The following is a 21,055-nucleotide window of genomic DNA, read 5'->3' on the forward strand; positions in this document are numbered from 1 at the left end:
AGTGGAAAATGGTAGTGAATGAAGAAATAGGAGTATTTAATCAACATGAACAAATACTGGGGCACTGTGCTGGGGGCTGGGCATTGAGGGGACAAGATGACTGATCACAAGCTGCTCACACTCAGGTAAAGGAGAAGTCAACGGGACATTCAGGGCTGGGAGCTCACTTTGTGCCGATTCTGTCTCGGCACACTCCCCTTTGCCTCAGTCTCCTCCCCAAGACAGGGTCATTAGTACTTCTTGCTTCACCTATGCTGTCAGCTCCCTTATAAAGGGCATATTTCTGGGTTCCATCCTCAGAGAGTTGGGGTTTTCTCTATGGGAGAGGCAATCCGCATGTTGTTTTTCAAGTTCTCTGGATAGTCATGGCCATGAGCTGCATCTCCAGTGCAGCCTCAGTGCATCCGTTAGGGGTGTGCAAGGTAGCACTAAGTCCACCACATCAAGGACACTAGTAAACACACATGCCCCTCTTGTGACAGGGGATGCAGAGTATCTTCTTCTGTGGGAGCAGCCCAGATGGTGCAGGGGTCCTTCCTCTGCTATACTAGCAACCTGTGTGCGTTCCTTTACCACCGTCTGTTATAATCCTGGCTTATTCTGCGCCTGCTATTATTCTTTGAGGTCTGAGATGACTGTAACATGTCATATTCATCTTTCTGTCCCTGGTGTTTTAACATAAATGTGGTGCATAATAAACATGTGGAGCGAGGAAGCTGGAGCCCTACTCATGGGGATAAAACACGGGCAGGGTGCTGTGCACACAGAATATCAAAACATAAGCCCAAACCACCCTTCCCTGCCAGGACGGCAGACATTCACTGAGGCTGCCAGTGGTTGTCTGGCGTGGCAGAGGTGGGCCTGGCTTCTGGCTGTGGGCTGCAAAACCTGCTCAAGCTTTCTGGAAGAGTATCAATTTCCCCCTCATTTTCTCAGGCCCACTGTTTCACTTTTTAGTAGCAAATGTGAAAAATAAAAAGCATCTCAATGGGACTTGCAGGGAAACATCCAGAATTCTCAGATATACCTTTAAATTTGCTTAAAAGCAGAATCTTTTGGCTTCCTGAACTGCTATGTCTTTTATCAGGCAGGTGGGTTCCCCCTAACCCTGCACCCACTGCTTGTCTTTAAGAAATGCCTATAACAAAGCCCCATTTTCAAAGACTATTAAATGACTGGTGATGGATTGAATCTTCTCGAATTTGAAGACATTAAGAAGCTAAACAAAAATATTTTGAAATTCTGTATGTCAGTTGAAATATTAAAAAAGCAAAATGTTCTCTTCTAAAGTGTTTTACTTTTTAAAGATTTCAACTTGCACGCTCACCTAAGAACGTGGGCTGCGTGAGCAGGCACGCACGGGGAGGGAGGGGGAGGGAGGGAGGCCATCAGTGGCCAGAGGGGCGGCCTGGGAATGAGGTCCGAGGATGCGTGGCTTTTTCCTTCGGCCTACCGGCTCAATTCCAAAACAGTAGAGCTCTACCGCCATCTTGTGGCACCAGGAGATCTTCACAAGGGGCATGATCAGCTGGGATTCTATAAACCAAATCCAAAATCGTGTCAGTAGCCCACACAAGGGTGTTTGACCTGGAAAAAGATTACAGTAAGAAATAATCTTGCTTTTGTTATCCAAAAGGATCATGTGCTTCACATCAATTTGGTTTCAAGAAGACCCCAGGTCTTAAAACTAAGACAACGATGACATTTATTTTGCCATAGGTAACAGTTTCACTTTGAAAAAGCCTCAACATTAAAAATTACCTTCAAAACCAACTGGGACATTCTCACAAAAACTAGAACATTTCACAATCAATACAGCTGTTTCTTCAAAACTCAATCTTTTCAATTTCGTCCAGATCTTCAGTGTTGAGTCGCTTAATATTGCTGTCTGAAAGAACAAAAGAGAAGGGAACTGGTCTTATCCCAGGGTCTAAATGGAAATTTCATTCCATGCAAATCTGAATTTCTGAAGACAGTAACACTTTTGAAAACATGTGCTCTTGTGATACTTTGTATGGAAAGCCTGGAGAAAGGAATATTCTCTAGACTGGAAGAGGAAGGGATGGTACCAAAAGAATCAATGAATACTGACTGGAATAGCACGAAATGCTCCAGACAACAGAACATACATGTTTAGATACCTTGGGGAAGAAAAAGGCCAGAGTGCAAGGGAAGGGAGCCTAGAAAGGGGCCTGGCTGAGCTCGGGGGAATGCATAGGGACTAAGGCCCCCTTGCTGAGGTCACTTCCCAGGACTAGGTCTTCAGCAACTTCCTATAGCCACAGCGGATCTGCATGGTTCTCCCTCCTTCCACCGTCTCTCCCTCATTTCTCCTAGCACAGGGGTACTTAATCCACTTTCCTGAAGGGTCTGTGGACATACTACAGTCAGTGTGCAAACTTTTAAAAATTATATTCCAAATTGCATCAGTGTCTTATGTGCATTTCCCCAGAGATAAGTGTCCATTGATTCCCACAAAGACTAAGCACCACTGTCCTAAAAGGTGAAAGACGTATTCAGAGTCCTTCAAGCGTTCCTCTTCCCCTGCCCCTGGCCACATACAGGGGCTTGAAGCCTGGAGAAATCTGAGAGGTGGGCATCTCAAGTTATGTCGCCTTGATCGGCTTCCGTCAGTGAGCCGGCTGCCAGTCCCGGAGCCCCCGCAGGTCCTCACAGCCTGCTTTGTTTGGATGGGGGCTGCAGGAAGGACAGCAGACCTCAGAATCTGGGACTGTCCTAGTTGGTAGAGTGGGGCGAAAGAAAGGACAAATGTAAATAAAAGACAGAATATAATCTTCGAGGGCTTTATTACTTTGCTTAAGGTGGCTCTTTACAGGACATGAATGTCTGCTCCAGATTCCAGAATGAGCAGTAACATCAACCTGAGCTTATATTAATTCCACTTGACTTAAAAACTTTTAGCTACCACATTATTATTACATCAACTGTCTCATATTAGGAACTCTGGCACCACGAAAGAGAAGCCTCTTCATGGCCCCTGCCCCCACACCATCACAAGCTTCCGCCCTCAGGTCCGCCGCACGTATCATCACCGTCAACACTGGCAGGCCTGCGGTTTCTGCTGAGAAAAATGCTACTCACTGAAGTGGTCCTGGATCTTCATAAGCAGGGGCAGCTTATCCACTTCAATCATGTTGAAGGCAAAGCCTTTTTTCCCAAAGCGTCCTGTCCGCCCAATGCGGTGAAGGTAGATCTTGTAGTCTGGCTCCTGTGCTTGGTTTAGAGGGAGGTCAAAGTTCACAACAACTGTGACCTGCTTCACATCGATCCCTAGAAGAGGAAAGACACTGTAGGGGCCTGCAAGGGTTTTCCTTAGGACATAGCAATTCATGCACAACATTTGCTGAGGGGATTCTCATGGAGTAGGCATGATTTATAAAGAAAACCCGCTCTTACATACTTAAAGTAGGTACTTTGGTCAGGCAGTTTGCTTGCACAGTATGTCTGTGACGCTAGGTAAGAGTGTCAGGAGAGGCTGATTCTACGGGAGTCTGAATATGCCTAAAGGGTGTGTGCGGGCGTTGCGGAGAGGGGCTCCCGCCAGGGCCCCAGAGCCACCTCCCCTTCCCTTCTCCTGCCACGCCAAGTCCCCAGCAGGCCCCTTAGTCTCACACTCCCTCACCCACCACAGGCCCAGCCCCACTCAGGTCCATGGCCATCGCCTGGTCAGGTCCTTTCTATCCCGTGCCCCAGCCAGCACCATTTCCAGACTGGTTTCCCCTCCTGACTTCTAGTCCTCTCATCTCTCCAGTGACAGCCACCATGGCAATGTCCAGAGCAACTGTGTTCAGAACCCAACTGCCCAAGTTGTATAGAATAAAGTACAATTTAAGACTTGTATGACTACCAAACTACCTCATGTCTCATCTCCTCGTCTCCTGACTCAATCCCAACACCACAGTCACAAGTCTTGCCGACCCCCAAGCAAACTGCAAATTCCCATATAACTGAATTGTATCTGTCCTTCAAAACCTGCCACTTCTCGTGTTTCCCAGGAAGACTTCTATGATCCCCAGGGTCCCCGTCCCTCAGCATGAAAAGCTGTCTGGGTCATAATCCTCGGCCTCCTTGCACTGTACTTTGACTCTGGAGCTCTTTGTGTCCTTTTTCCTCCAAGGTCTAGAGTTGGGCTGTCCGATGTGGGTAATGTTAGCCTCATGTGGCTATTTAACTTAAATAAATTCAAATTAAACATTTAATTCTGTGGTTACACAAGCCGTATTTCAAGTGCTCAACAACCACATATGGCTGGTGACTATCAACCAGATGGCACAGAACAGTGTATTCCCATCACCGCAGAGAACGCTGTTGGATGGTCCTGCTCTAGGGAGACAAGAATGTAGGCAGTGAGCTCCCGAGGGGCAGGGGCCTCATCCACACTCACAGCAGGTCCTCATTTCTATCTGCTGAAGTAAGAACACACGAGGAGACATGCTAGGAGTATAGGGACAGCAAGGCTACAGAAGGGATGAACAAAGTAAGTTTAAAAGGCCCTTCTCCTTATTTTCTTCCCCAGTAGTCAATACTTTTAACATTAAAAACACCTCAGAGATGATCAACATTATTAGACATTGGAGAACACAAGTTAAACACATGGCAAGATACTACACACATCTACTAGAATGCTAAAATTAAAAAGAGTGACAGTACCAGCTGCTGGCAAGGAGCAGAGCAACTGGAACTCTCCTACACTGCTGGTGGGAATGAAAAATGGTTCAGCCACTTTGGAAAACAATTTTTTGTAAAGCTAAATACACACTTACCATATAACCCAGAAATCCTACTCCTAGGTATTCACCCAGATGAAAAGATGTCTATGCAAGACCTACATGTTTATTACAGCTTTATTCAAAATAGCCCCAAGCCAAATAATCCAAATGTCCATTAACTGGTGAATGGATAAACTAACGGTGGTACATCCATTCAGAGGACTACTGCTCAGCAATAAAAACTAGTGAACTACTGGTACATGTGACAGTTCTGATGAGTTCAAAAGTGTTGTTAAAGTGGAAAAAGTGAGACAAAAAGGCTATGTACTGTATGATTTAATTTATATGGCATTCTGGAAGAGACAAAAATGTACAGGCAGAAATCTGATGAATAGTTGCCAGAGGCCAGATGATGAAAGGAAGAGACTGCACAGAAGCACAGGGAAGTTCCGGAAGGGAATGACAATGCTCTGTATTTTGATTATGGTAGTGGTTACATGACTCAATATGCTTGTCAAAATTCACTGACCTTTATACTTAAAAGCAGTGAATTTTATCTTATGTAAATTGTACCTAAATAAATGTGACTTTAAATATATATACATATACACACACCTCGTGCACAGACATTGGTCGTTATGAGAACTTTCTCTTTTCCATCACGAAACCTCTGAAGAACAGAAGCTCGCTGGTCCACGGTCAGCTCTCCACTCAACAGAGACACTTGGTGGCCGTCCTGCGCCATCTGCACACTCAGCCACTTGGCATCCTGACGAGTCTACATGAAAGACAAAAGCCCAGGTTGACCCCAACTGGGCGTGTTTACGATGTTCGTGTGTGCAGGGTAGAGGAGATGGGAAAGGCTGCAGAGGAGATTTGCTTTACCTCCCCCAAGTCCTAGAGGAATCTCAGAATGGGGCATAGAATTCTCCCTCCTCTTGGGCTTCTAGAGCCATTATCCTCTCAACCTGTCAGAGCTTTGGCATCTCAGCCACGAAACAGAGATAATAAAAATGCTCCACCTGTGTCATGTGGTAGTATGATGACAAAATGAATTCATGCAATACTGATGACACTCTAAGAGTGCTCCATGTATGCCAGGCCCAAATATGCCAGGCATCTTGCTAAAATCTTTACATGCATTACGGTCATTTACTTTCACAACGATTTGATGAAGTCATGAAAATTTCACAACAATGTGATTGGCTACCTAATTTCATTTAAAACTTTAAAAAAATCTCAAAGCTTAACAGCATTAAATAACTTGCCCCAGATTACATGCCTAGTCCATGGAAAAGCTGAGCTTTCCTTTATTTGGACAGTGTTTCCAGCACTGTCCAAATGCCAGGCAGGTGCTATTCTAGTGCAAGGGATATAAAAGTATGTAAGACAGATGAGTTCCTGCTCTCAAGGAGCTTACAGTGCCTGTGTGGTAGTGAGAAAATAAAACCAACACAGGAACACAAAAAATGTCAGACAGCAAAAAACTAAGATGCAAATAAAAATATTAATAGTGAACAACTGAGTAGCTACTTGCTCACAGTAAGTTGGGAATCAAAGAGAACATTCTTTTTTTTTTTTTTGAGAGGGCATCTCTCATATTTATTGATCAAATGGTTGTTAACAACAATAAAATTCTGTATAGGGGACTCAATGCTCAAAGCACAATCATTAATCCACCCCAAGCCTAATTCTCATCAGTCTCCAATCTTCTGAAGCATAACGAACAAGTTGTTACATGGTGAACAAATTCTTACATAGTGAATAAGTTCTTACATGGTGAACAATGCAAGGGCAGTCATCACAGAAACTTTCGGTTTTGATCACGCATTATGAACTATAAACAATCAGGTCAAATATGAATATTCGTTTGATTTTTATACTTGATTTATATGTGAATTCCACATTTCTCCCTTATTATTATTATTATTATTATTATTTTTAATAAAATGCTGAAGTGGTAGGTAGATGCAAGATAAAGATAGAAAACATAGTTTAGTGTTGTAAGAGAGCAATTGTAGATGATCAGGTGTGTGCCTGTAGACTATGTGTTAATCCAAGCTAGACAAGGGCAATAAAACATCCACGGATACAGAAGATTTCTCTCAAAACGGTGGGGTGAGTTTCTAAGCTTCACCTCTGTTGATCCCCAATTTCTCACCTGATGGCCCCCCTGCGACTGTGCCTGTCTTAGGTTGTTCCTCCCTTGAGGAATCTTACCCGTCCAAAGAGAACATTCTTAACCTGATAAAGAGTATCTGGAAAAACCTGACAATAAACATTAAAAATGAGAAAATGTTTGAAGCACTTCCTCTAAATAAAGGGTGCCCTCTGCTTAACATACTGAAGTTCTTCCTTTTTATTATTTAACATTCTTAAGTTTCACTCACAACATACAGATAATTTCTATTCAGAGTTGCTCTGAAGATAAACTTACATTTTATAAGGTACAAAAAGAGCCGGGCGCACTGTGTTCTATATGCAAGTATTTATTAGTGTCACTGTCTCCATACCTCTGCCTGCAGGGAAGTCTGGACATGATGCACACCAGCGCACTGCGGTTACCTGGCAGAAGATGATGGCCTGAGCAATGGTGAGGCCACCGTAAATGTTGCACAGAGCTTCGTATTTGTCTCTCCTATCCTCACATAACACGTAATACTGACGGATGTTGTCCAGGGTCAGCTCCTCTTTTCGTAACTTGATAACATTAGGGTCAGGAATGATTTGCTCTGCAAACCGCCACAATGAGTCCCCAAAGGTCGCTGAAAAGAGCAGCATCTGGCACCCAGAGGGTAAAGCTCTGTGGGAGAAGAGAGAAGAAGGCCATCACCCAACTGCCGCCCGTCACTCTCCTTTGGAGGTAGCTTCAAGCACCTCACGCCCAGTGCCTGCAGCTGTTCCACACCCACCTGCTCTGGGTCAGCATGGGAGAGGCTGCCAGCAACAAGCTACACCTTTATACAAAGAGCCATGTGCCCTGTCCCCCTTGCCACAAAGAATTTGGAAAAACACATAAACTGAATGTGCAGCTCCAGAACAAACTGTAGGTATGTATTCTGGAAGGCTTGAGGTTCTTCATGACAATTTTCTTCTTAGGAGAGGCAGAATCAGGGAGGTAAGGGCACAGTCTAGACATTCTTTATGGTAAAGTGTCTCACACAAAGTTATATGCAGATGAAGGAAACAGGCTGGTCATTCAGTGGCAGGTGATCTACTTCTTGGGAGGGAAGGACAACAGTTACAACTGACTTTACTTGGGATGAGAAGAACCTCAACATGAATGGGGAGTAGAAGATGTGCCCATAATGAACATGGGGCTGGTTTACATAAAGTCCCAAATCAGGCCAATGAATCTGTGGAGTTAGCAAGCAGGACAGAGGTCATCCTGGGAAAGGGAGAGGCTAGTGACAGGCAAGGAGCTGCAGGGGACCTCAGAGCGCTGGCAAAAGTTCTATTTCTTGATCTGGGTCAATGCCATATGGGCATAGCTTCTTTGTAATAATTCACTCAGCTAGACACTTATGATCTCATATTTCTTTGCACATATTTTGTGTTATCAGTAAAAAAGTTAATTTATTTTTTTACAAAATAAAAGAGACCACAGAGAAATCATCACTTATGAGAAGACAGAGCACTTAGAAGAATAAGTTCTTGTGCAATCCAGTCATTCCCAAACACTATTTTAAGCTTGGAGCCTGGATAGCCTGAGGACCTTTTCAAAATAACAATCTGGCAGGCTTCTGGTCAACTATGGCAGACGGTCCATATATTCCCACATAGCACTGATATGCTTAGTAAGAGATAAAAAGGCAGGAATCCACAAAATGATGGAGAATAGAAGAGGAGAAACTGGTGCATAAGGTATTTTTTAATACACTTTGAGAGAAAAGTTTGGTAAATGAGAAAGTGGAAGAAGCTACGATATGAATGCTACAGACGGAAATATTGATGAAAAAGGCAGCTGAGCTGGAAAGGCAATGGTCCCCTTACAGAGATCTTGGCCCTGTGAGCACCAGGACCAGGAAGTTAGGGGGAAAGGACCGAAAACGGGGGTGGTAATGTTAGATGCCGAAAATTCTGCTCTGGTGTGCTGGGGCCCTATGGCCACTGGCTGTAATACAGTCCCACACTTGAAATGGTATCCTTAGGACTGGTATCCTAAGGCCTAGGCCATTTCATTCCAAAAAGAAAATTCATACACATTATATAAGAAAAGGAAATATGGGCAGTTCTGCAGAACACACCGGATTTCTAAGACGTTGTACAAATAAAAAAGGGATTTGTTCAAAAAAGGAAACACACAAGAACAATGAAACCAAGAGCTGGTTCTTTAAAAAGATAAAACTGATAAACCTTTAGGCAGACTCATTAAGAAAAAAAGATGACTCCAATAAATGAAATCAGAAATGAAAGACGGGTTATAATCGACATTACAGAAATACAAAGGATTTTAAGAGATTACTATGAAAAATTGTATGTCAACAAATTCAAAACCTTTAAGAAATGGATAAATTCCTAAAAACATACAACCTTGGAAGACTGAGGAAGAGATAGGAAATATGAAAAGATTAATTACTAGTAAAATTGATTGGTAATTTTAAAAAACTGACAAAAAAACAAGTCCATCCCAGTTGGCCTCACAGGTGAGTTCTACCAAACATTTAAAAAGAGTTAATACCTAACCCTCTCCCTCTTAAGCTATTCCAAAAAAATAGAAGAGGAAAGAATGTTTCCAAATTCATTCTACGAGGCCAGCATTTGATACCAAAACCAAAGACACTATCAAAAAGGAAAACTAGAGACAATATCCCTGATGAACACAAATGCAAAAATCCTCAACAAAATATTAGCAATCCAATTAAAGAATACATTAAAAGGATTGTTCACCACGATCAGACAGGATTTATTCCAGGGATGTGAGGATGGTTCAACAACTGCAAATCAATCAATGTAATAAACCACATTAACAAAAGGAAGGATAAAAACATCATCATTTCAATAGATGGAGAAAAAATATTTGGCAAAAATTAACATCCATTTATGAGAGAAACTATCAACAAAGTGGCTAAATGGAACATAAGTCAACATAGTAAAAGCCACATATGACGAACCCATAGCTAACATCATGTTTAATGGTGAAAAGCTAGAAGTCTCTCCTCTAGCATCAGGAACAAGACAAGAATGTCCTTCCTTACCACTTTTATCCAAGATAGTATTGGAAGTCCTAGCCACAGTAAGAATCAGATGAGAAAAATGAAATAAAAGGCATCTAAACTGGTAAGGAAGAAGTAAAATTGTCACTACTTGCAGATGACAAGATACTATATATAGAAAACCCAAAGACTCCAACAAAAAAACTATTAGAACTAAAAAATGAATTCAGTAAAGTTACAAAATACAAAATCAACATACAGAAACCTGTTCTAGACACTAATAATGAATTAGCAGACAGAGAATTTAAGAAAACAACCCCATTTACAATTACCTCAAAAAGGATACCCAGAATAAATTTAACCAAGAAAGGGAAAGACCTTTACTTTCAAAATTATAAGACACTGATGAAAGAAATTGAAGATGACACAAATAACTGTAAAGATATACCATGCTCACAGATGGGAAAATTAATATAGTTAAAATGTGCATACTACAAAAAGCAACCTACAGATTCAACGTAATCCATATCAAAACATGAATGGCATTTTTCACAGAACTAGAACAAATAATACTCAAATTTGCAAGGAACCACTAAAGACAGGCTGGAGGTATCATGAGCCCTGATTTCAGGCTATACTACAAAGCTATAATAATCAAAACAGTATGGTATGGGCACAAATACAGACACAGAGATTAATGGAACAAGACAGAGTTCCAAGAAGTAAAGCCACAGTTATATGGTCACTGAATCTACAACAAAGGAGGCAAGAATATACAATGGGGGAAAGAGTCTCTTCAATAAATGGTGTTGGGAAGACTGGATGGCTACATGCAAAATGATGAAACTGAATCACTGTCTTACACCATACACAAAAATAAGCTTGAAGTGGGTTAAAGAACTAAATGTAAGACCTGAAACCATGGAATTGCAAGAACAAAAAACATGGACACTAAACTCTTAAACATCAGGCAAGGGAAATAAAAGCAGAAATAAACAAGGGGGACTCCAGCAAACTAAAAAGCTTCTGCACTGTGAAGGAAACCATCAACAAAACAAAAAGGCACCTACTGAATGGAAGAATATATTTGCAAATTACATATCTGATAAAGGGCAAATATCCAACATATAAAAAGAACTCATAAAACTCAAACCCCCCTCCCTGGCAAAAAAAACAACTTGATAAAAAAAATGGGCAGCAGAACTGAGTAGATGTTTCTCCAAAGAAGATCTACGGATGCGGATGGGCAAATAGACACATGAAAAAACGCTCAGTGTCGCTAATCATCAGGGAAATGCAAATCAAAACCACAATGAGATTATCACCTCACACCAGCCAGAGCAGCTAATATGAACAAGGGCTGGCTAGGGTGTAGAGAAAAGGGAACTCTCACGCACTGTTGGCAGGAATGTAAACTGGTGTGGCCATTATGGGAACAGTATGGAGGTTCCCTCAGAAACTAGAAATACCATAGGATCTAGTAATTCCACTTCTGGTATTTACCTGAAGAAAATTAAAACAATAATTCGAAAAGATATATGCAACCCTATGTTTATCACAGTATTATTTACAATAACCATATGGCAACAACCTAAGTGTCCATCGATACATGAACAGATAAAGAAGATATGACACACACATACAGTGAAATGTAACTCAGTCATTAAAACGAATGAAATATTTCCATTCATGACAACACGAATGGACCACGGGGGTATTATGCTGAGTGAAATAAGTCAGAGAAAGACAAAAACATACTATATGACTTCACTTATATGTAGAATCTAAAGAAACAAAAGAAACAAAAGGAAAAACAGAAATAGACTCATAAATACAGAGAATAAAACGGTGGTTGCCAGAGGGGAGAGCATATATATGAAACAGGTGGAGGGAATAAACAGGTACAAACTGCCAGTTATAAAACAAATAAGTCATGTGGATGAAAAGTACAAATAGGGAATGTAGTCAACAATATTGTAGTATCTTCGTATGGTTACAGATGGTAACTTCACTTACCATGGTAAGCATTTCATAATGTATGTGAAGGCTGAACCAATCACTATGTTGTACACCTGAAACTAATATAATACTGTAGGTCAACTATATTGTAATTTAAAAAATCATTAGCAAAATTGGTGCCCACCCTCTATATGGAATTCCTTCTGTAGGTCTGTACTGTAGTGCAAAAGTAAAGCAGTCAGGCAAGATCATAAGCTGAAGAAACCAGAACATTCTAGCAGTCTGAAGGCGTGCTGAGCTTGTGAAAATAATGAAAACCCAGATTTCTTTTAAAGGTGAAGGAAGTGGGGAATTAAGCAGTAAAGACCATTAGGAGCAGCAGACAAATGAAATTTCTCAACTGGACAAAAGAGCCAGGAGAAAGGATGAATGTGAATATTACCTCTGAATACGAATGCTTTGATCTAAGAATCCTTGTGTGGCAATCATCACATCTGCTTCATCCAGGACAAACACACGAATCTTAGTCAAATCAATTAAGTTTTTCTTGAAACACCAATCTAGGACAGTCCCAGGAGTGCCAATGACAATCTGTTTGGTGATGTTAGTGCCTCTGGGAACTAGGGAGAAAAAGGTTTGAAGGGATCCTTCAGAGGAGTGCAAACAACTCTTAACAGTCCACAGTTCAGGGCAATGCAACACAAAACTCAAGAAAAAGTACATTTCATAATTTTCCAAGTGCAGACACCGAAGATCATTGTGGTTTCTTATTTTACAGAGTTTTAGGATAAATTGCTCAGTTTCTAGGTTTACGGTAATCATAATACTCCTGCATATTTGATTCTGCCCCATGGTTATTTAAAAAGCAGTGACCCCACCATCCAAAGACATGATGGCACAGGTGTGAAAACCCTGCAAACTCTCCTAAAATGAAAAACAACCAAAAACTATCTATCAATAGGTTACATTAAATAAATCATGGAATATTATGCAGCTCATCAAAAGAATGAGGTGGGGCTATATGTAGACATGGGAAGATGTCCAAAACATGTACATTTCTGAAGACTATGAAAAAAAGTTCCATTTTTATAAACACTCTATGAAAACAAATACATGTATGTGGCATTTTGTATGTATGAGCTCAAAAATAAAAGCAAAAACAAAGGTCTGTTACCAAAACTGTAGTTATCTTTGGAAAGAGATTTTGGGAGGACAGGAAAGAACATCTTTCACTTTTACCTTCTAATCTTTTTCAAAGATTTTTTTTTCTGTACACAGGTAATACTTTAATGAAAAAGCTAGCAATGAAAGCTGTTCTGCATAAACCAACTGAGCCTCAAAGAAAAAATATATACAAAAGCATCCTCTGGCAGGATATGGCAATGGCTTGGCAAACGTTTACTAGGTCCTTATTGTGTGCCAGACATTGTGCACGGTGGTTTATGTATATCATTTAATTCCAGTAACAATTCTTTGATACAGGTGCTATGTTATCCCCCAATTCAGAGATGAGAAAGCAGAGAAGTTTATGTAACACACTTGTTAGCAGTGGAGTCAAGATTTGAAAAACCAGCCAGGACTGGCTCACTGGTACATACTTCGATTCCCCCGAATGGCGTACATCACGTCAATATCCACACAGAATCTTCCCATCTGCAGAACCACGGAGCCAATTTGCAGAGCCAGTTCATAAGTGGGAGCCAGGCAGAGGCACTGCGAGACAGACAGAAAAAGGGGAAGTAGAAAGGTTCACAAGAGCCACCATGCAAATTTGAAACTCAGTTAAAATATGTACAGGGAGGCGCACAGGAGCAAAAATGGGGATTTTGACTGAATACAGTATTTGAAATTGAATACAGTTTAGCAGCTGATAAATCTAAGGTAAATGCTGAGTGTTGTGGGGAGAAGGAGCTGAAGGGTGGAAAAACAGCTATCTTCTTTGTATTTCTCTTTTATATATTCCTCTTTGAAGGGTTATGAAGAAACACAGGTCGCCGGTCCCACTTTTACGTTGGGGGAAGAATGGGATGTATGGAGGCTGGGAATCAAAAAGAGAGGGAATGCAAGGCAAATTCCGGCGGGAGTGTGGTCCCCGTCACCTCCAGCCTGCTAGCAAGTCTGCCTGTTTCCAGAACACTCTCTACTTGATTCACTCCATCGTGTACAGCTCTGGCAGAGTACTCCCTCAAACCTTCATTTGTTCCTTCCATCCCCTTATAAATTGGTAGTGACTGAATGACGATGTTGATGGGAGGAACTGATGATATTTAAGGGATTTATGTGCTTCAATTAAGGTTCTGTGACAGGAGAGGGAAACATAGCTGATGCACTAATAGTTTCCACACACATTTCTCAAAATGCATTCAAAGCACAGCTTTTCTTGAAGAATTTTTATTCGTAATATCAAACCCCAAATATAAATTTCACTGAACTTGTCTAAAAAGCAGAAGATTTTGTACACCTGGCATCAGTCACCCACATCTGCAGTTTGTCTTGCTGATCAAATGGTACACTTTCCGAGAGAATTTATGTTTTCCCCACAGCACTGAGTGCATGCGAGACTCATTGTGGTTGTCAGTGGTACTCACTGATTGATGAGTACAGTTTGGACAAAGAGGGAGAGATTACCAGACACTTCCCAAGAGTGGAAGCTAGACTAAGAGAATGGCAAGCTCAGTGCCAGTCTTTGCTCAGTCACTCTCTGACATCTGTGACTTTACATGTGACCGTTCCCCCTCCAAGCCTCAGTTTCCTTCTCTGCTGAATGAATGAGGCAGAGTGGATGATATACCCATCCTACAGCTACACAGCTGTCCTTATTAAATACTGAATGTTCACTTTATGCCAAGTGCAGTGCTAAAAATGTACATTATTGCATTTAATCTGCATGACAATTGTAAGGGTTAAGTATTCGTTCATTCATTCACTCATTCATTCAATGTTTAATCAGTGGTTTCTACAAGCCAGGAAGTGTGCTTGGTGTTAGGTGTCAAGGGTGTACACAACTGTAATCCATACCTTTATAGATGTTGTGTTTGCAGACAAGGAAACAGACTTGGAAAGATCTATTAACTCATCTAAGTCACTCAGCCTGTAAGTAGAGGGGTTGCAATGGAACCAGTCAAAACTATAAAACCTGGGTTCTCAATCACTATCCATACTGCTGCCCAATACTCTGATTTTATGAGAGAACGTCTATTTCTAAATATCACCATATCATTGCAACAGTATCATCTATTACTAAAACATCACCAGCACTGCAAGCATTCACATCTCTCTCTCAGCCTTTCCTCACCTGTGGGAATAACTCCAAGGCATTAACCCTGCTCAGCATGGCCAAGACAAAAGCAGCTGTTTTTCCTGTTCCAGATTGGCTCTGGGCTATGAGGTTCTGAGGTCTGTAGAAAAGAGACCACCGAGCACGAAGTGAATGCAAGAGTCTGATTGTAAACTGATTATGGGAGACTAATTATATCCAAGGTAGAGAACCACTACCCTGGAAACTCACGGATATGCCAGGATCATAGGGAGAGCCATCTCTTGGATTTTAGATGGTCTATTAAATCCCATTACATAGATCCCTTTTAATAGGTCTTCTTTTCTGTCAAAAAAAAAAAATTCAACACTTAGAACATTTTTCAGTAGTCTCTGAAAGGTGCATTTCTAAATTAAGCCACTTTGCAACTGATCTTCCTAAGTAATATTTAAAGTTATAATATTTACCTCAGCTCCCAAACATGTACAGTCACGCCTGTAGTGTTGGCCACTGAAATAAGCTATCAGCCTAGGCTTAGGACAGAATAGGGCCTAACAGAGAACTTGACACCCCAAAAAAGGAAAAACCCATCTGATAGAAGTTTATCAATTTTCCCGGAGACTTATTCGCCACACAAGCAGAAAACTGGGATTTATTGTTCAGCTCTTTTTAACGAATGGCAAACTGTGATGTTTTAACACAATTTTCAGAGATGACAAAATTTTATTTAGGTGATTCTCACATCAATTCTGTGTAGGAGCAGAAGACAATATTACTGCATCTTTCTGAGCTGTATCTTTTTTTTTTTTTAAATATCCAGATCTTTTATAGTTAAATGATTACAAGTGAGAGAAATCAAATTTAGGAAAAAAGAAAGAAAACAGCTTTAACAGATGTGCAGAAAGGAAAATGCGATTTTGTTACACCTGCTTTGCACACAGTAGGTTCCACATTCAAAATGGAAGTAAATTCATGATGAGCTATTGACAACATGAAAATAAAAACATCACCTTTTCTCTTAAATTTGTAGACTATAGCAGAACACAATTTTTAAAAGTCTAGCTTAGTTTTATTTCTGGGAAAAAACAAATGAGAAAGGAGACTGAAGAGGCAATAATGTTTTGCAGGCTCTCCCTCCTAACTGGTTCAGTGTATGCACTGAATATGCATAATTCAATTTTAAGAAGTATACTGAAATTGTAGAATCACTGTGTAAAAACCAGAAATCCGGAAAAGTCAAAGCCAAACTTCTGCTGGTTATTTCAGCTTAGCAGTTGTTAATATTTAGAAAAGATGTAATCTGAGGTGATTTCTGGGGGAAATTTTGCTTCTAGTGTATGTTCTCAATCTATAGTAAGTGACCAGGAAAACCTCCAGAGAAGTACTGCAGTAATGGTATATGTGGCTGAGGCATAAGAGGCCTCCTTTGGGAAAGGAAACACCCAAAGTACAGAGAAATGTGAGCAAGTGCTTCAGTGGGAAAATGAAAAGTGTAATTTCTCGTAGTTATTCTGCTTGAGCTGTATCTTTAAGTATATTTTTTCTTGGGTCTCATGATAAATGTTGGAAAGAGGACAAAGTGAAGTCGGTGGGAACACTTCCACCTTCGATGACACGCACTTCGAGGGTGTGATTAATTGGTAGATTACTGGTAGCCAACTTTTAATCATAGGTAGGCTTCTCCTTGCATTTAGAAAATATCAGAGCATTGGGACTTTGGATTTTCTCCCTTTATGTGAGTCTGTATTAATAACTCTCCCTGTTAAAATACATTTTCTTAATGTCAATTGATAGATCCCTAAGAAATGAAACCCTTTTGGGAAAGTTACTCATTTTAATACCATTTGAAACAAAATATAATTAGGAAGGTAAAAGCTCATAACTTATCTAAAGGGGTAAGGCTCTTTGGACCATCAGTGTCCCTGTACCTGTATTCTAGCATAGATAGTAGCAAGAAGGCTGTGTTGGGCTTAGCTATCCCCCTCAGCACAGCAAGGTTAAAATATTCTACCATTGGAAATGTTCTCTATTTGCAGGACAAGTCAGGTATCCTAGTGTTCTTTTTGAGCTATTATTTTAATTGCACAAAAATGCAGACATCTCATTTTAATACTTTGTATTAGAACATGAAGGAAATTCTGACAGTTTTTATTAGATTAGTTTGTCTTTCCAGCATCTTCCCACACTAACACAGTAAAAATACTCACAGCCGTAGCTCCTCAAATGATTTCACTGAGTAGAGTGGAGAACTGGGATCCCTTTGTAAGACTTCTACCTGGTGATAGGATTCGACTAAGGACTGTCGGATTAACTTGTTCAAGAGTGAATTGGCTGCCAAATCCACTGGAAAAACAAGAATAAAAAGGGCAATATTGTAAAAGACATCTAATAAATTGCTCCCTCCCATTTAGTGATTGTGTATCAAGCAACTGCTCTTACTCTCATCTTTTAAAAAAAAGGTCTAAAGAATAACATAGCCCTGAGAATTCCTCTTTTCATTAGGATTCAGTTTCTTATGCTCTGCTGCTACACCAACCTCTAACCTCAAGCAAGCCTAAATCCGTTGCTGCCAGACCTAATTCTTCCTTGACAGCTGAAAATTCTTAACCCATTCCTGCATATTCCATTTCAACTTCCTCTAAAGAAATAGGCTGTCCCTGTATGTGAAGTTCCTTTTTAGATTCCTCTAGTTGAAATGTGGCAATCTTTGGGGGTCACAGTATCACTCCTAACTTAGTATTTTGTCTGATAGTCACTATTTACAAGGAAAATACAAAGACAGTTCTCCAATTGAGATATTATTCACTCACATTGTGAAAGTCAGGATTAACTGAAAGAGTGCTAGGAAACACGTGCAAATGAATTTATCTCCTACCTATATTTTCATCATCATCTTCGGTGTTATTAATAGAACCTCCTAAAAGAATGGAAGAAAAACAATAAAGGTAAAGGTAAATACCTAGCAGAAATGTAAAGTTTATTCTCCCAATTTCTCTCGCCCACTCTACAGTGCACTGACTAGAAGGGTCATCCACTGGGAAAGTGGGTAAAAGGGTTAGTTAGTGGAGGACCTTGACTGTTAAATTAGGGGAGACAAAGGTATTTCAGTTGCCAGGGACATGAGGAAAGCAACGCTTTTTAATTAATTGAGACCCATCTGCTTTATCTAATAGCACTCACCTACATTTGCAGTGGTAGAACTCTTAATACCCTGAAGGCTCTTCTGCTGGTGGATGAAGTTTGAAAAGTATTAAAAGACACAAATTCCAACCGTTATTAGGAAGCAAGTCATCTAGCAGCCTAGCAATACCCTCTAAGTAACTCAAGGAATGCAGGGACGACCACCCGAATACTGTTTCTTTGGCAGTGGTAGTTATTAGTGGGTTCCTTTCAGGATAGGTTTTTCTGGATGCATTATCCTAAAACTAGATGAGACTTTCTGCTGCCCCTGTATGTGAAGTTCCTCTTTATAGTCCCGTAGTCGAAGTGTGGCAATCTTTGGGGGGTCACAGCATCAGCAAGGGGTAGTAGACAGGAAAGCTCGTTGGTAGGTAAGATAGAAGGCTGAACGGGCAGATGGGGAGAACAGAAATCCCAGGGTCTATGTGTGTCTACCATCTACTTTCCCTCCTGGGCCAAGTGTCTTCTTTTTGCCCTTTCAAACCAAAGGTCTGTCTCTTTCGGGGTCCCCTTTCCCGTGGCCCTCTTCCCAATCCTTGCCACCTCTCCCCTCCACCATTTAACACTCTACTCCAAACTTCCCCTTTCCCTCGCGGAGTGCTGCTCTAGCGCCCGCCCCATTGCCCGGCCCTGCTCGGTGGCGGTGACCTGGCAGTTCGGCCGCTCACTCTCCGCCACTCCAGCGTCGCCTCCCCAGGGTTCCGACGCCATCGCTGAGCTAGCCGCGACTGCGGCCGATGGCGACCTCGGCAGTTAACAACCGCTGCTCCCGCCCCCGGCACGTGCGTTCGCCCCAGGCGGGAGGTAGTGCGGTGCACCCAGCAGCCAGTGGGCTTGCTCGGGGGGCAGGCTTACGCGCTCGCGACCACCCGCCGCGCGGCGCGCAGCCCCAGGAGCGCGGGGAAGGTGGGGGAGGCGGGGTCCTGGTGGGGGCAGCGGTGGGCGTGGCCTCCCGAGCTGGAGAACTGCATTGATCGGACAAGTCTCTGTTTAGCTAGCGCCCCCGTGCGCGCCAGGTGTGAGGAACCCGGTAATGGGTGTTCTCGCAGTGAACATTCGCCTGCTGCTGGCCTCTGCTAAACCCACAGCTTGGGACTCTAAGCAGCAGCAATCTTCGTACTGATTCGAGAGTCCTACCTCCGTTACCCACCACCCACCACCCAGACCTTTCTCCAGGTGGTGAGGCTGGACCCCCCGATCCCGCTTCAAGCTCTCGTGCTTGAAATTTCACCCGAAATTTCCACTTCTACATTGCAAGATCAGAAAGGCTAGCGAATTGCATAGGAAAAGTGGAGGGTCAAAATGGTTGTTTCATCTGACAAATTAATTCGAATTCGAAAGATGAGGAAAGGAAATAAAGTTGTTCAAGCTCTATTGTTCCTGCTCCTAGATGCCTGTGATGTTTGCACATACCGGCTTGTTTTAATTTGAATTCTGATGTGTGCCCTTTGCTAAAGCAATCCTGAGAAAACAGTTTTCCTTGCTGTACAACCTCCACCTCCTAACTAAACATGCATAACCCAGTAGAAAGACCTTGTACTACTGACGTCAAATTTGGACCAAAAAAAAGCCCTAACAGATCCCCCCTCCTCCCCCGCCCCATACCAGTTTTTTAACTGGAGTCTTGTGATCTGGATCAGCACCTCTGGAAAAACCCACAAACAAAAACCTAGTTATGATCTCTCCGTGGTGCTGAAGCAGGAATCCCAGCTCTGTTCGGTCACTCTCACGCACTCAATCGTTTATTTGTTTTGTTTTTGAAGTGATCATATTGCTTTTCAGCCTTTAAATGTGGACTCTAATAGTAAATGTTTTTATCTTTCAATGGTAACTTTCTACTAATTTAAGTAGGTATAAAATCGGGCCACGTTCTTTAATCTTAATTGTCGTATAAATATAGCAGACATTTGAAAAACTACTTAGCGCACTAGAATCTTCCTATCTTTTGTTCTTGTACAACCCCCAGATTCTGCCTTGTCGGAGCTGGAGAAAAGGTGGCCAGACTGGAAAACATTAGGCAGATTTCAGCATCAAGTGTGCACCATGGACTCTGAGAACTACGTCTCCCGCAAAGGTGAACTACATCTCCCGTGAGGCCCCGCGCGCGCGCGAGGATGACGCGGAGTGACAGCTTCCTGTCTCCGGAAAAGCTGCCAGGCGGCGACGGGAAGGCAAGTGTGGGGCGCTTGGGGTGGGTTGTTTTCTGGGTTCTACAAAGAGGAGCAGAAAAATAGCGGGACGTTTTTTCTCTCCCCCACTCCGTGTCCCCATACCTTGATTTGGCGGAAAAGCGCTGGTGTGTGGAAGTGGGGCTTCGCGTTAAGACCCTGTTTTTACGTCGGGTGCTTTTGGAGCTCCTGGCACAAACTCGCAGCAGTAGGAAATTCTAATTCTTAGAGGCCCCTGGAAGTTGTCTCTGCTGCCTTGGAATTCTGTTTGCTCATAAAACTAAATACTGGTAGAAGTCGGGAATCCTAGTAGTTTGTGGGGCGGGAGGGCGGCCTGGCTACATCTTTCAAATTGTTTGGGAGATGACTTTCCACACGGTTGCTTTTCAATATTAGTGATCACAGTGCGTGTCTCCTGATCCTTTGGATATTATCCCTCCTTTATTCTTTGGCTTAAAATAAAGTTTTTCATGGGGAATGCTTTCTGCCACTGCACTGCTTACTAATATATTCGAGACTAAAACCCTTTTTAACTTCAAAAAAAGTATCGAAACTAGCGATGGTTGTTTATTTAGCTCACACACGAATTCTCTTTATGGTAATTTG

The 21,055-nt window shown here is 41.9% G+C and overlaps 1 protein-coding gene across 6 annotated transcripts; it reads right to left on the bottom strand.

Annotated features, from left to right (window-relative positions):
- Positions 1-1,335: 1,335 nt before the first annotated feature.
- Positions 1,336-19,121, bottom strand: DDX25 (DEAD-box helicase 25). Of its 6 annotated transcripts, none has more exons than XR_001853516.3 (13): positions 18,930-19,121; positions 18,282-18,327; positions 17,977-18,018; positions 17,309-17,444; positions 15,354-15,446; positions 15,141-15,243; positions 13,444-13,558; positions 12,288-12,465; positions 7,296-7,533; positions 5,346-5,508; positions 3,103-3,291; positions 1,762-1,888; positions 1,336-1,536 (listed from the first exon to the last, which is right to left on the bottom strand). XR_001853516.3 is itself a non-coding variant. In XM_017663120.3 (12 exons), the coding sequence occupies exons 1-12, from the start codon at positions 18,990-18,992 to the stop codon at positions 1,827-1,829; spliced, it is 1,428 nt and encodes a 475-aa protein (XP_017518609.3). In that variant the 5' UTR covers positions 18,993-19,120; the 3' UTR covers positions 1,696-1,826. The 6 variants fall into 6 exon arrangements, 4 of the variants coding, with proteins under 4 accessions (XP_017518609.3, XP_073095634.1, XP_073095635.1 ...); XR_001853515.3 differs by having other exon boundaries at positions 1,336-1,587; XM_017663120.3 differs by lacking the exon at positions 1,336-1,536 and having other exon boundaries at positions 1,696-1,888; positions 18,930-19,120.
- Between the last annotated feature and the right edge of the window lie 1,934 nt (positions 19,122-21,055).

This window comes from Manis javanica, chromosome 6 (assembly GCF_040802235.1).
Source record: "Manis javanica isolate MJ-LG chromosome 6, MJ_LKY, whole genome shotgun sequence".
Lineage (NCBI taxonomy): Eukaryota > Metazoa > Chordata > Mammalia > Pholidota > Manidae > Manis > Manis javanica.